General features: G+C 40.3%; 1 protein-coding gene across 1 annotated transcript; it reads right to left on the bottom strand.

Annotated features, from left to right (window-relative positions):
- Window positions 1-924: 924 nt before the first annotated feature.
- MRPL42 (mitochondrial ribosomal protein L42) lies at window positions 925-7,915 on the bottom strand. Its single transcript, XM_064702058.1, has 6 exons — window positions 7,782-7,915; window positions 6,570-6,721; window positions 4,686-4,749; window positions 3,698-3,782; window positions 2,274-2,437; window positions 925-1,042 (listed from the first exon to the last, which is right to left on the bottom strand). Exons 2-6 carry the CDS (start codon window positions 6,649-6,651, stop codon window positions 997-999), a joined length of 441 nt encoding a protein of 146 aa, XP_064558128.1. The 5' UTR covers window positions 6,652-6,721; window positions 7,782-7,915; the 3' UTR covers window positions 925-996.
- Between the last annotated feature and the right edge of the window lie 7,514 nt (window positions 7,916-15,429).

Raw genomic sequence — 15,429 nt, 5'->3', positions numbered from 1 at the left:
CAATAATTTTCTGATTATTTAGAAGGATCTACTAAGAAGGCTTTATGAAGTCACTGGCATCTCTGCAGCAGCATAATGTTCCAAGCTAGCCCTTTCTATTACAGGGCTGATGCCTAAAACTGTAGACTGGAACAAAGGTTTTTTCCCTTTTCCTGAAAGGAAAAAAAGCTACATGACATATACAGGAGGAAGAACATTTAAGCACTACAAAATGATAAAGCAATGAAGTAGAATCAGACCAAACTCCTACTGTGATACAGCTGCTCCAGCTTATGTATGAACACAGCGTCCTCACTGAGTGGTAGATCGGGTGGGATTAAACAAACAAAAAACCTCCACGAACCACAAATGCACACAGAAGTTTGTAGATATCTGAGAATGGGGGATGATTTAGAAAAGCAAGTTACTGTGACTTGGATGCTAAAAATTAACCAAGTTGGCCAGTTTTCCATACACAACAGGCTTAACTACAATCACTTGGCTGATGTAGAATTAAACATGGAGCCAGGTAACTCACAGGTGTAACAGAAGAAGAAAACCAGTTTGTTTTCACAAACACCTCACATAATATTTTTAATAAAAACTATTTAATTAATACTTCAATATTCAAGCTCACCTTACTAGATTCCTAAAATAATAAAAAAATACTATCCCACTCAAAACCACCAAACCCTAACACATCCACTTCTAGACTTTCCATTTTGACAGAATATTTGTATGGATTCACTTGACCAATGATAAGCCTCTGACCTCTTGAATTTAATCAGAGCACTCCATCCCTGTTACATCCTGATCTAAGAGCAGTCCATTTGCTGACCAGGAATGCACAACTGCCTTCACTGACTCCCTGTTTTGTCAGTGCCATCTTGCTGCTTTTAGTAGAAAATAACAGTCAAATCAAGTTAAGCATGTTACAGCCACACATGTCACCTGCTGTAACTTTTATTTCCAATCAAAATTAACAGCAAAGTCCTGATGAACAAGAAGTTATCTTGGTTATCGGTCTTTGGGAGGATTAGGATTCTTGCGTCTTCTATGATACCTAAAAGAAAAAAACACACTGCAGTGAGTCCAAGCTGTGGACAGCCTTTATTTTTGTGGTATTTCTGCCCCCAGTGAGTGATCCGAGGTTACACAAGGAAGTGAAATACAAGATACACAAGCACAATCCATCACCACTCATTAGATGTCATCTCTGTTGTTTGTGGAGTTACATAATGCTACTCATTTCTATTGCTACATCTGCTACAAGCACGCAATAATCCAATCAGTTCTACAGCTGAATGGGCACAAAGGCTGCTGTTTATTCTTAATCCTTTGTGTGAAGTTAATTTTATTACATGGTCAGCCTTGCCTTTGGCTAAAATGATTGCTATAGAACAAAGATGTTCAAAAGAGCTGTGCCAGACTGTATGTTAAATAGTGTAATATTTTGCAGAAAAACTAAAAAACAAATTATTCTGAACAAATAATGAACCACACTTTCCTCATAATTATGCATGCTACACAAGACAGATCCTGTCTGATCTTCATCGAAGTGACAGCTACCCTTTGGTCATGAAAGTCCTATCTTTCCATTCATTATATCTACTCCCAAAGCACATTAATTAAAAAGTTTTCTGTGGATAGCAACAAAAAAAAAATTAAAAACTGCCTGTATTATGTCTCCATAGCTACAAAATTAACAGCTATTGAAAGACAGAATACCATGGAGTGGAAGGGTGTAAGACACACTAGAATGCTGCTGGCTGACATTAGTAATGCCCAGAGTTCCTCTTTAAGCTCAGTCATGTATATGTGCACCTCTCCTCCTCCATTTCTGAATACAAGGCACACCAAAGAGCACTTTTCACCATTCCAAATGAAAAACCTCTACTGCTCTTAAGTCTGAGAATCATCCCATTGAGGTTGCTAAGGAATAGGCAATGCATGTTTCCAAGCTTGTTTGGTTATGTCCACTGATACTAGATAGTATACTAGATTCTGTTATGGAACTTAGTAAATGACTCAAAGCAGTAGCTAACAGGATGTATGAGAAATTTCTGCACTGTCACATATTTTACAGAAAAAAGTGGCAAAGGCTATCAAAGGAGCAGTGTTAAAAAAACCTCTCATTATATACAGTCTTCCATTCACCCAACACTGCATTGAAAATTTTATGTAGCAGCCCAAATGCTACAGGTATCTTGTATGCTATGACTCATCCTAGGTTGAATCTGGTCATTAAATTATTCCTTACTTCCAAAAGGAACAGACAAATTGAAAATACTTACTGTCCCACAGGATACCAGCGATGTTTTGTTGTGTAAAACATTTTGCTGAGCTCTTCCATTGTAGGACCTCTACTGTTCTTTAGCTCTTTTTCATTCAATCTGGATTTTAAAACTTGATCAAGGTTTTCTTCTTTATTATTCACTGGATCTGGCCGTGGTATGGGCTAGCAAAACAGTAATGTATATGTATGTCCTGTTTCTCCTTGATTTATTTAATTGAGAAAGTAAAAAAGCCAAGCTACTAAGAGTAATCTTTAGTACTATCTAACAGCTAAAACAAAAAAAAACCCAGAAAAATACCTGCAATTACACTGGCTGTTTACTGTCCTCACCTTCCCACCCCGAATGAAACCACACCACTGTGGAGCAGATATGTCTAAACACCTTTTTACTCTAGGTTCTACAACTGGTGATCCTAAAACCAGCATTCCTGTAGTCATTATTGCAGATCTCAATCTTACAATTCACTAGCTGAATCATCAGCTTCAGTTCCACTAACCCAGAAGTATCCACACCATTCCCACTCAGAATTTTATTCACAGCAACCATCATAATTGCTAAAAATCTTTGCTAAAACATGTACCTTAGAGAAGAATGTCACTTCATAATTTTTTATGCAACAGGTAAGACCAAGTTGTTTGCTTTCAATTGGAAATGTAACTACTACCACTATTACAAGTATTTTCCCTTGTTTTATCCTTTTACACCTGTTTTTTTTGAGGTATGTGCAACTGACAGATTTAAAATTACTGCTATGTAATTTGCAGGCAAAAAGTGCTAAAATGGTTTAGGCTTCAATAAGAACTTTCACATTGGGTACTTCAGCAACACAGCTGCCAGCTGCAGTATTTTACTAGCACATGGGAACACGAACTTCAAACAAAAAATGTACACTAGAAAAATTTCTCTAGGTTTTAAATCACAACACTAGATATATTTTCATCAATGTAAAGATCACATTGAAAGTACTACTGATAGATAAAAATCAGTATTTAGAATTCTTTATGGCTTTTATGAACTCAATGCTGAATGGAACTTAAAGTTTGAGTTGAAAACAGTAGCAGCAGTATTTCTTTGTTTTCTCTTGTGCAGGAAGACATGTGAACCATAACCTGCATTCCAATCATCCTCTCTGAGTAGTACCCATGTAGACAGACACTATTTTCTCTGTAGTGCACAAGTGTTTTAGTGCCTTTCATTCAACTAGAGCTTCTGTATGCTGTGATACCTGAGCTTTTCTCACTCTTCAACTTGCCCTTAATTCAACTAAGAGTAAACTCCTCCTTGTGGCAGCAGCTATATTCATCAGTCATTTACTTCACAGATGTGCTGAAGTAATTTCAAATTAAAAAAGATGCTCTAAAGACTCAAACCTATGAACCACTAAATGCCTTTACAAGAGTAAGAAATATACTTGGACATACTTTTGTATGCTCGTATGGAATCTCAAGCGAAGGGTGGTAGCAGACAATTGTCTTCAAATCGGATGTCACTGCAAGTTCCACTTTGCTATAAAAATAAAAAACTCATAACTTTCACAAGTACTGAACAACTGAGCAGCCCATGTCCCAAAGAAAACTGGATTTGACCCTGCATTTATGAATCTGTCATAATTTCTATAAAATAAGGGTCATAAACATTTGAGCCAAACCTCCAAGTTTTTTTTTCTCAGTCATCTTCCATTTTCTTTTTTCATGGAGAGGAAAAAAGGGCTAAAATAAATTATTAAAATACCTGGACATATGAGTTGGAAAAAAAACCTTAAAACACTTAAATAGTTCCATATAAAACTCTAAACAGATTGGGATAATGATCTCTAGGACAGCATGTCTTTATAAGATGTATGGCATCTGTAATGAAATAATAGGAAACAAACTCTGGGGTTCTAACTTTTCTATTATGTAAAAAATGTTGAACAAGAAGTCCTACTTAGAGTTTCATTGTGAGAATATAACTTTTCTCACCTTCCTTCCCCTTCCCATGAGACATTTAGCTTCCTAAAATTCATGGTGACATGAATTCAGTGTTTCTCACTGTATTTGTACCATCTTTTCTCATTTCTACACAGATTCCCCGTGCAGCAGCACAAAAATACCTGGACCTTGTCTTAACAACAAGCATCAATGGAAATTACTACTCTAAGCTAATTTTACTCTTCCACAAACAAAACTGCAGGGGTACTGGGAGTCATCAACATGTTTAGAATGAGTCCTGCATGACTTTTCATTACATTGAAACATTAATTTCATAACCATTACTATCAGAGACAGCACTTTAGCTGAAATTATTATATATATCCAATATTGGCAATAGATGCGTTTGATACTATTATATGATGACTTCAGGACAGAGAAAGTAGCCCTGGAATAAACATTACATGAAAAGGCCACAGAGCAAAGCACGTTTACATACCAATTGTAGTCTTCAGGGAGAACTGAGTATGTAGATTTATGGCAAGCATGATACACAGCTCCACCTGCAATAAAAATAAAGAACTCTGATGTAGAAACAAGCAGAGCTGTGCCCAATTAAGAAAGTTTATATTTTCAATTTTCATTATTTCAAGTCTTAATCAGGGATTATAATCATATTCAGTTTTAGATTAACATAACCCAAACACCATCTAAATAGAAGTTCATTTTAGTACACAACTTTCTAGCAGTGCAATCAAAAAAAAAAAAAGAAAACAGCGTGCAGGCAGCTATGACCTATACTTACCTTCCTAGTTGTATTGTTTTCCTGAGTAAAATCACTATATGAACAAAATACCTATAGAATTCATCATTAGGAAATATCCTTTATATATGTAAAGAACCTTAGGACTTAGAGGGCCTTTATATATGTAAAGAACCTTAGGACTTAGAGGGAAGGTCATATTTTCATTCATAGCAATATTTATTATAAAAATGAAAAGGAGGGGCTCTGACTGGATATGTAGAGAAATGTTTTTTTCATGAGGACAGCAAGCCAAGGGGATAGGACTCAGGCAGGTTTGTGAGTTCTCTGTCCTGGGAGATTTCAAAGACCCAGCAAGGCTGAGCAACCCAACATGACTGCAGAGCTGACCCTGCTTTGAGCAGGAGCTTGGATCACAGACCACTCAAAGTCCCTTCCCCATGGTTTGATTCTCATTGTTTTAATAGGATCATAGAATAATTTAGGCTGGAAAAGACTTTAAAGATTACAGAGTCCAAACACAACTAATCTAAAGTGTTCATAGCCCCTCACACAGGAATCATCCTGTAGGCACTGTCTTCCACAACAAAGCAGATATCCAGGCCTAAGGTGGGCCTGGGAAGTGCCTGGAGTTGACTTCCACTGAGAAGCCCTTTGCTAATTGCCAGAACCTGAGACAAATCCACATGGAAGTTTCTGTGTCCTGTAAAGCTTTATTCAACAACTGTGCTTTTAGAACACAATTATGATCACAAGAAACAAGTCTTCACATGTTGTGAGCTTTCTGTTAAGTCATAAAAAGGTTTCAACTTTATCTGACATTATTTTATTTAGACCATCTTTTAATACAAATAGGATTCTTCATGGCTGCTCCTAGCACAGGGAGAGAGCATTCATTGTGTCAAGACTGCAAAGGCTGAAAAAGCCAAGAAGAAACTTTTGTGTAGCTATTGTTCTCTCAGAAATATTTTAGATGCAAACTCTTAAATTCAGAATTACTCTTAGCACTTCCACTCTTCAGTTGTTCTAATTAAACTATTCTTAGCTATTAAGGAGTTGAGTTGTGGTAAAGTGCAATTAGTTTGTATGTCTTCCTAAAATTTCTTTCCCTTCCTTGCCCACTTACCTCTAAAAGGTAACATGTCTATTCTATTTTCTCCATTACTGTCTTTTCTACCACCTTTACTATCTTCCCTATTTCCTTCTCTTGACATCTAAAACATGGACAAAAATCTAAGAAACAGTACTGCCTGTTTCTACTTGTTCTCTGTTCATGTTAAGTGAGATTTTACTATAGCCTTTTCTCACCACTTTTCTAAGTCTGAAAAAATCAACTTAAATCTTCAATGATAATCAGTGGTAAGAGGGTAGTATTTACAAGCTAATCAATAATTTGGGGTGCATTCTACTTGGACCATGAAGGTTTTCAGAGCACAAAAAAGAAAAAAACAAATGAAGATATCCTTTAGATTACTATTAGAATAGAGCACAGACTAACACACTTGATTCTGTTCAAACAGAAAAATCACTTCCATGTTTCATTACTTTAAACCCTACAGGAAAGAGGTTCTCAAGGAACAAATTTTAATATAGGACTTCCACAATTTCATCACTACTTACTCTGCAGTGGGACCTGCTTACAGGTTGCTGCTGAACGCATCCTGAGGAGGCTGGGCCATGCAGTTCTAAGTGACATTGCCATGGTGACAGCAGAGAGGAAACCAGTCCTGGACAGATGGAACTCAAAGAACTTTTTCTCTGCAGAACACACTCTGAAAGAAATCAGTTCTTAACTATTCAGGATGCAAAAGACTAACAATTAAACTTCTTGAATATCTTAAGGAAAAGATTGTGCAACATAATTCTTCATTATCAATTGTTTATAAATCCTTATCACTTGAGATAATGGTACTTGTCTCCTTAACAGTCAAAAATAGCACAAGACTTTATTTACTGAAGGTTAAACTTTAAAAAAAAGCTTCCATGCCTGTGCCTTCTCACAGGCTTTTCTATTGGTACTCACCCACCTAAAACTTGCATCCTTCTTTCTGACACTCCATAAAATTACTCATGAAATATGCTTTTCTTGTTAACAATGTAAATAACATCAGCCCGTACAAAAACAGAAATACTTATAAACTACACTTGCTGTAGTTAAAAAACTCTTGAATGCAGTTAATTGGTTTTATCCATCTCAGCAATAGACCTGAATACCTTAAATGTTACCTAAATTTCACAGAAGCAGAAGGACATCTTATGTTTTCAGTGCCTACTGCTACTGGAAAAAAAAAAACTGCTTTAAATAGAAACTTATAATGAAACCTAGAAAAACGTAACTGGAAACAGTTTAAAGACAAACACATAAAAAAGAAAGAAAAAAAAGAAAAGAAACAAGAACCTTTTAAAAGTACTTGAAATTTTGGGCTTCAGAACATCACCAGAAACGCGTGTTTTCCAATTTTGACATATAATTATTATTCAGCATTCTTTTTATCTGTGCCAATGCTGCTGAAGTTAGGGGAGCAGCAACACCTACAGAGGCGCTCATAACTTTCCCTCAGAGGCTCATGAACAAAGAGGGAGGAGGATCTGGAGGAACGCGGCGGATCTCGGTCCAAGGACAGGGTCAGGCACCTGACAGGGCTCAGCCCGTTCCCGGCCCCACTGCCAGGACCGCTCCGGTTTGAATGGGAACAGCCCCATCCCTGAGACAGCGCGCAGGAAACTCCAGCAACACGCGGGAGCACGAAACCCGCGGCTCAGAACTGAAGAAGATATTTAGCACTACAAACAAACCAAGTCACTAATCCGTCAAAGCAAGGAAAAAAGTACCCGTTATGAAATCCTGAGCGTGCCGCACAGGGTTCAGCCCCTCCGAACGTGGGCAGAGCCTCTCCGGCCTTGCCCGGCGCTCCCCCGCGGGCCCCGCACCAGCCCCGGCGGCGGAAGCGGCGCCGCGCGCCCGTTCCGGCTCCGGCGGCGGCTCGGCCCGCGGCACGCCGGGACTCGTAGTGCGGGCGGCGAGAGGGCACCGGCACCGCCCGCCGCCCCTCTGCCCTCAGCGCTGCTCCGGCACCGGCAACGAGCCCTCTGCCGCTGGATAGTAATACGGATGCGGGAAGGGCTAGGCCGGGCCGTGGCTGGCCGGGCCGGGGAGCAAGCGGACACACAAACACATATTCACGGAATCAGTTAGGTTGGAAAAGATCTCTGAGATGATCCAGTCCAGTCTTTGACCCATCTTTGTACACCTTGACACCTAGGCCATGGCAGTAAGTGCCATGTGCGGTCGTTTCTTGAACACCTCCAGCGATGGCCATGCCACCATCTCTCTGGTGAACCTGCTCCAGTGTTTAACAGTCCTTCCTGTGGAGGAGTTCCTCATGATGTCCAACCTGAACCTCCCTTGGCCTGAGGCCGCTTCCTCTTGTGCTGCTGTCCCCAAGAACCCAGATTCATTACCTGGCATGCAATAAACCAATAATTAACCACTGTGGACAACACTGTCACGGGTTGTCCAACCCCTACCTTATTACAACCTCTTTTCAGGCAGTTGTAGAGAAAGAAGAGGCCCCCCTGAGTCTGCTCCAGGCTAAACACCCCCAGCTCCCTCAGCGCTTCTCAAGGGACCCTTGGTCAAACACTGACTGCTCACCCTGCTGGTCCCTGTGCTGGGAGAGGCTCAAACCCACAGTGGAGGCACTGAGCCGACCTCGGCATTGGCAGCAGCTGTTCGGCTGCAGGAGGGGGCACAACGCCCCAGCAACAGGCAGCAGTGCACCTGCCAGTCCTGGGAACGTGCCAGCATGCCATAGTCTTATATTAGCTGCAAAATAACCCCTTCTAATCCCATAATTCAAAGGGACATCTCTATTGGTTATTTCACAAGCTTGCAAACTTAGCCTGCTTGCTTTCCAGGTTAAATTACACAGTGGCTGCAGCAGCTTCCTCTGTTCAGCCAGCCAGATCTTCACAGTACCTGTAACAATCTTCCACAGCGAAGGCCTGTGGATTTTATGTAGATGAAATTGCATGTTTTCAATATTCAAGGCATACAGAAAACTCACCTGAATGTCTCAGGCACACTGCTTCTCTCAGGTTACCTGCTGTACTTCTTTCATAGACTGAGTCACAAAGCATTTCAAAGACAAGGTTATATTTACACAATATTGATAAAAGACAAGTAGAAAAGACAAAAATCAATTGTCTGACCTGCTGCTCTAGTATCTGGAATGTCTCCAGCACTTCAGGCATTTACACATCCACAAAGCCTCTAAGTCACATCAGCAGACTGTGTCTCCATTCCTGTCACAGCATTACCCTTTTGGAGACTCTTGGTTATTGTCTCCTGAAAGGCAGCAACCTCTTCCAGAAAGCTTCCAAGGATCGCATCTTTTCTGGTCATTGACTGTGGTACTGCAATTTCATGTTGTCATCAGTGAAAGCCTCACAATTTCAGCAAAGTTTATCAGTGTAGCTACACTGATAACTTCCAGCAGTATAGCAGAAGTATAGCCAGAAATCAGTAGTCAGGAGTTGATCACTCCCAGTAGCACTAACAAAGCTTTCTTCTTGAGTATTTTTCTATACGAAGGAAGATGGAAGACCCCCATTTTGGGTCTCCCTGCAATATTAGATTCATTACACCATAGAAAAAGGGAGCACAGTTGGGCCAAAATGTTTTACATACTACTTAGAGAGACGCAACCAAGGTGAGAAATCACATCTCCCCTACAAAGCTCCTCCAGATTTGTGGAGATAAACTCACTTTGTAATTCCAGCAAGTTTCTGTGTGCAGATACAGAGGCATCTGATCTGGGCTCATGCACCAAACAGAAGCAACACAGTTCTATCTATTTTCTGCTGTGTACTAGCTTATGATTCCCACAAGGAAATCCTTGTGCTGTATAGGATGAGGGCAGCATCCTATACAATGAAGTAAACATCCAATACAAGCAAGACAGTGGTTCTACTGATGGACAAATAAAACACTTTGAGGATTTTAAACTCAAGAACAGTGAAGAAAAAATAAAATGGCAATAAACTGTCTGAAATGCACTCTGGAAATTAAAAGAAAGAAATGAATTTTCATATAAAGAGGGAGCTTCAGGAATATTTTGTCCATAAGCACAGTGGGGGTAAATAGAATTATTTCAGTATTTTCAGGATGGGAACTGCTCAAGATTCTCCACTTTCTTCTGGTCAGCTGCAGTGTGACACACCTGTATGCAAATGCAGTGTGTGCTACTTGTGAGCGTTTGTGTGTGAACCTCTGAGAAGTACATTAAGCCTTCATTTCCTTCCTAGGAAATACTAAGCAAAATTAAGGCTTCTCTGACTTTTCTTGAAGATGCTTATGATTTAATTGTCATAGCTTCTTTAAAAGATTGCCTAAACTCAGGGATGATGATGACAACTCAGGGATGATATGGCTGACAACTCTGATTCTTAGTTGTTTTCTCAAAAGGACATTGTTCACCCATACAGGGGACAAAAATCCTTTGCTGTGCATTGGAAAACTTGAAATTAACTCCCTTCACAACTGAAGACCACTGTAAATTTCACCTGTTTCTTTCTCCGGTGCAAGACATTTTTTAAAAATCTTTTCTATATGGAGCTGTAACTTCTTAAAAAAATTAAAAACCTCCCTAGCTCCTTAGAAATTGTCTCCCAATACAAAATACTAAAACTTGATATGCTTGAGTATACCAGTCATGATTACAATATAAGACTTCTGTGGTGCTCCTACATTACAGTTTCCTACATCAATTTATTTGCTTTAATAAAGACAATTTTTTACTCTTCAGTGCCATTTGTACTTCCTGAGGACTGCATACAGACACACACTTGCAGATACGTGTGCTCTCCTCAGACACAAGTTTGAAAAAGTAGAGTTTCCAATGTTCCTGATGAATGTGACCAGCAAGTCTCCTAATGGTGGGATATTATAGGCTGGTGGCATTGAGTTGTTAATGGCTAAGAAGCTAATTCATTAATGAGATTGTAAAGATCAACAAAAGCTTTAATTTGAAGCTACAGTCTGTACTGCTTGTTTTGAATGACATACTTTTTTTTGGTAAGGCATACTTTTTTTATTCTGGCAATGTGCGCTTTTAGAACATCCTGTAATGACAAATCTTGTAACTTAAATCCTAGTTCTGAAAAGTTGCAATTGAAGGTACCACAGAACTTTTATTTTTATTTTTTAAAAGCTGAACCACATACCCTGGTAGGCTTCCAGGCTATTTTTAGGTAGTTTCTATAAAAAGATTTTTAGGAGATAGTAGATGAGGTCTACCCCCTCCCTGACGCATAATGTTCTGCAAGTGTATTCTTAGCAGCATGTTCTGACAGATTACAGCTTTCCAAAGGGAGATGGGAATTGCTTAAGGACAGCTCAGAAGCGTGACTGCACATTTCTCCAGCATGTCTGGAGATGGGGTTATTAATAACTGCCAAGGCCCTTGCCTGCCTCAGCAGCTTGTAGACAGCAAAGGGGAGAGTCGCTCAGTCTGTATTCGCTCAGCAGGAAGATTGTTCTTTCTGTTTCCTCTGGAGATATGATGGAGGCACTGCTGCTGAGTTCCAGACCTCTGGGACTTCCTGTCTCTGGAAACCTGGGAAGTTTTGTTTCTAGGTTGCTCTCTTAGTGAAGATAAACCATCAACCTGCTCTTACTCCAACAGTCAATTACAAACTTCTCCAGGAAATCTCCAGCTGATCAGATGGCTGAGCTATAGTTAGGCTGCAGACGCTATGTAGTGATGAGGGCAGCACTATGGTGGTTTTAGATGAACAAGTTATAAATCAGAGATATCATCTGCACTGGCGTGGGTTTTGTGTGAGCAGTTGCACACACACACACACACACACACACACACACAGCCCTTCTGAGAAATGGAAAATTAGGACCTGGCTGTTCCAGCTCTTTTGCTGCAGTGACATATTTAGGAAATTGCTTCTTAGGAAAATCATTCAGGCTAGATCATTGGCAAACTGAATATAATACACATTTATTGTTTTCATAGAAACCACAAGGTTTCAAAATATTCCTAGGAATAAGCATTTGGCTTCCTTTATTTCCTTTTAAACTGGCAAGGTACTACACAATCATACCTAGAAGTGGACCTGAATTTGTGAAGGGATGGATGTGTTTCACTGCAAAGGTTGTGTCTTAACAATGGGGATGGATGGGTCTCCACTCCTTAAATGCTGTCTGTTAATTTCTATGAGGATATCCTGTAAATGTAGAAATCCAATTTCTAATGAGACACTGTAGTTTAGTTATGGTCTTAATTCTCAATTTTTCTCAAGTTATGTTGTAGACAGACAGATTTCTATATTAAGCCAGTCTGTAAACACCCAGAGTAAACATCAAGGCTTATGTCAGTAGGCCCTCCTTATTCTTTAGCATATCTCACACCATCTCATCACTGCTCCATCCTGTTACTGATAAGGAGGAAGCTGCAACTGTAAATAACAGATGACAAGACTACAGTGCCTCAGCAGTCATATGCAGCCTAAATAATTTGTGTTGATTACCATAGTTCAAGGAAACAACACTGTCTCTACTCAGCAGCCACTTAACGAAAATCAAAAATTATTTGCTACAATGAAGGCTCCTACTCGTAGCATCCCATTTTGATGTTGTAAGTTGGTAAAACATATAACTGGTGGGGTTTTTTCCTTCTCTCATTACAGTTTCACCTAGTCCTGCCAGTTCAGATAATTCTGAAATTGTCCAATGACACTTTAAATTACTGCTAAATGAAAAACACTGCACTTCTGTGCCTTAGTTTCCCCCTTTGTACATAGGCATCATAGCAACTCTTGTGACATTACTCTGGGATTTACTGAGCATTTTTAATATAAAATTTGGATATTACTGTGAATATTCATTCTGCTTCTGTACATACATCCATCTGGTTTTTGCTGTAGAACAGATTTTCTACAATACTTGGTAAAAATATAGAAATGCTTTTATGCAAAAATAAAGACTCTGGGGTTTGAAAGAGAGTTGTAATTACAGTAAAACTTCTCTAAGATTGCAAAGAGGGCTAGGAGGAGGAAGTAGGATTAGTCAGCCACAGGCTCAGCTGGCCTGGATGCACCCACTCAGTGAGTAATTCGATGGTAACTCGATGACAGCAGAAGCTGTCACAGGAAGATGGTCAGCAGCTGTATTGAATTGTTCTGGGTGTATTAATTGCCTAATTGCAATTACTTCTTACCTTCCCTGCCTATAGTAGCATTATACAACCCTATTGGTGAATAAGGTGGTTGCCTAGCTTTGTTCTTGGAACCACTGTAATCCCAGCAATGGTGTGATAATCCCAGATTTGTGGGAGGAGTACTGTGCTCTCCATCCTGGCCTGTGCAGTGGGCCAAGATCAGCCAACAGAACAGGTCACTGCTGCAGGACGGGATGGTTGGTCCTACACCTGCACCATCTTACCCTGCTTCCTGCTGCTTCTCTTGTGCCACCTCTGATGCCTCAGTGAGCTGGTCAGAAGGGTAACTTAGCCCAAAACAACCCCCAACAACAACCCCCTATGCCTCAGTAGATACATACCAATGACAAGAGTGGATCAGGAATACAGGGCAGGGAAAGGCAGCAGGACCTCACTGCTGCCTGCAGCTTCTCCAAAAGACTGAGGGGCATCCAAAGATGAGTTAATTAGTCATGGACACTACAGGTACAGGTACAATTTCACTCCCACTACCTTTTGTTGTCTGGGGCTTGCCAGACCCCACTGTAAGACAAACCAATTCACCAGTCCAGCAGAAGGCTAGACTGAATGGCTGTTTTTCTGCCAAGTTAGTGTACTGCATCAGCTCAGCAGAATGAACAGTGGGGAAAATGCCATGTGGAAGGAAGGAAGGTAGGAGTGAGATGGGAAGGGAAAAAAGAAACGCTCTTTTTAAGACATTGACTCAGCTGTTTGGTTTAACCTAATCTCAAGTACATGGTTTCACACTACCCCTAATGCAGGGGACTATAGAGTGTCCCTTTCTCACACCCTCAGGCATGAGTTCTTGTCCTTTTTTATGCCTTACCTGTACAGCTGTGTAGCTGCCTGTGGTTCACAGCAGCTCACTGAGGAACCATTTGTGTTTTTGATCAGCTCATCTTAAGTGAGATCATGGTGTGAGCTGAGGGAACAGCAGTGTGTGCCATAGGAGGAAGGCAGCAGCAATGCAAATAAAAAGTGGTGTGCCCTTGACATGAAACTACACACTCAATAACCACTGTGGAGGCAGGCCTTGCTGGAGTTGGGCTGTAGGAATGAATGCCCATTTGAATGGGGACTACAGGCGACAGTCTACAGATGGTATTCTGGAGTAGCCAGTTTGGATGGCTTTTTCAGCCCAATATGGGTACTCAGGGATCTCTGCAGCAGTCCTTCTGGGAGCTAAAATGGCTTAGGGGAACAATCTAAATCTTTGTAGATATAACAACAGAAATTAATGTTTTTGTTTACTGCCATCTCCTGATCAAGTGGACTTCAAAAGCCCTTTCATAAAAGAAGCCAGAAGGAGAGATATAATGAAAACTCCCAGGATGTGACAGACCACTTGTTGTGCAACAAAAGATGTCTAAACATAATAAGCCAGATTGACTTGCTGCAGCTTCTGACTGATGCAAGGTTCCTGGTCTACAACTCCTGAAAGGGACCACTGAATTCAAGACTGATGAGCATTTATTTGAGCCAACTGTGCTTCACTCTGTTGTTGCGTCTCACAGACTTTCAAGGAGCTTTTGGCCCGTGTTTTCTTCCATGTATGCCAGTCCTTGAATGGACAATCTTCTGTGAGAAGTGTAAAAGAGAAAAAAAAAAAAAGGGGTGAAGGCAGAAACAAAGAAAGAGAAGTAATTTAGCAGGCACTGTAAGAAAATACATAATTTTCCAATTACTTTTGTCTTGAGGGTATGGCCCAGTGAAGATGCTTTGATATCTAAATAAGGGTTGGAGTCATGGACTGTTACTCCTAGAATTGCCATTGCCAGAGAATTTTACTTTCTACCAGTACACAGAAATTATGTCCTGTTTCAAACTGGAAGAAAACACTTGACAGGCAATCCTATGCACATAGGGTTCTATTCCTGGCTGTGCTGCTGGCCTGCTTAGTAACCTATGGGAAATTAGTTCAATTTTCTGTGCTTTTATTTCCCAGAAATAATGATGCACATTTTTAGACGTTACTATTACTATGAAGCTGTAGTAATGTCCTAGTATGCTCATGCAGTAGCTATACTCCAACGTTTACAATATTCCTCTTTCTACTGAAAAGGAAGGAGGTTCACTAATCAGGTGTTATTGAGAAAAAGATCACAGAATTGTTAAGGCTGGAAGATCCTATTTCCAACTCTCCTTGCCAAGGCAGGGTCACCAGAAGCAGGTGACACAGGAACATGTTCAGGTGGATTTTCAATGTCTCCAGAGAGGAGACTCCACAACCTCCCCAGACAGCCTGTTCC

This window comes from Zonotrichia leucophrys, chromosome 1A, assembly GCF_028769735.1.
Source record: "Zonotrichia leucophrys gambelii isolate GWCS_2022_RI chromosome 1A, RI_Zleu_2.0, whole genome shotgun sequence".
Taxonomy (NCBI): Eukaryota; Metazoa; Chordata; class Aves; order Passeriformes; family Passerellidae; genus Zonotrichia; species Zonotrichia leucophrys.
This window is presented reverse-complemented; position numbering and strand designations above follow the sequence as displayed.

Coding starts and splice junctions, on each gene's coding strand:
- MRPL42 (XM_064702058.1), bottom strand. CDS start 6,651: ATGGCAATGTCACTTAGAACTGCATGGCCCAGCCTCCTCAGGATGCGT. Junction 3,783..4,685: donor CTCCCTGAAGACTACAATTG/GTATGTAAACGT, acceptor TTATTTTTATAG/CAAAGTGGAACTTGCAGTGA. Junction 2,438..3,697: donor TTCCATACGAGCATACAAAA/GTATGTCCAAGT, acceptor CTGTTTTGCTAG/CCCATACCACGGCCAGATCC.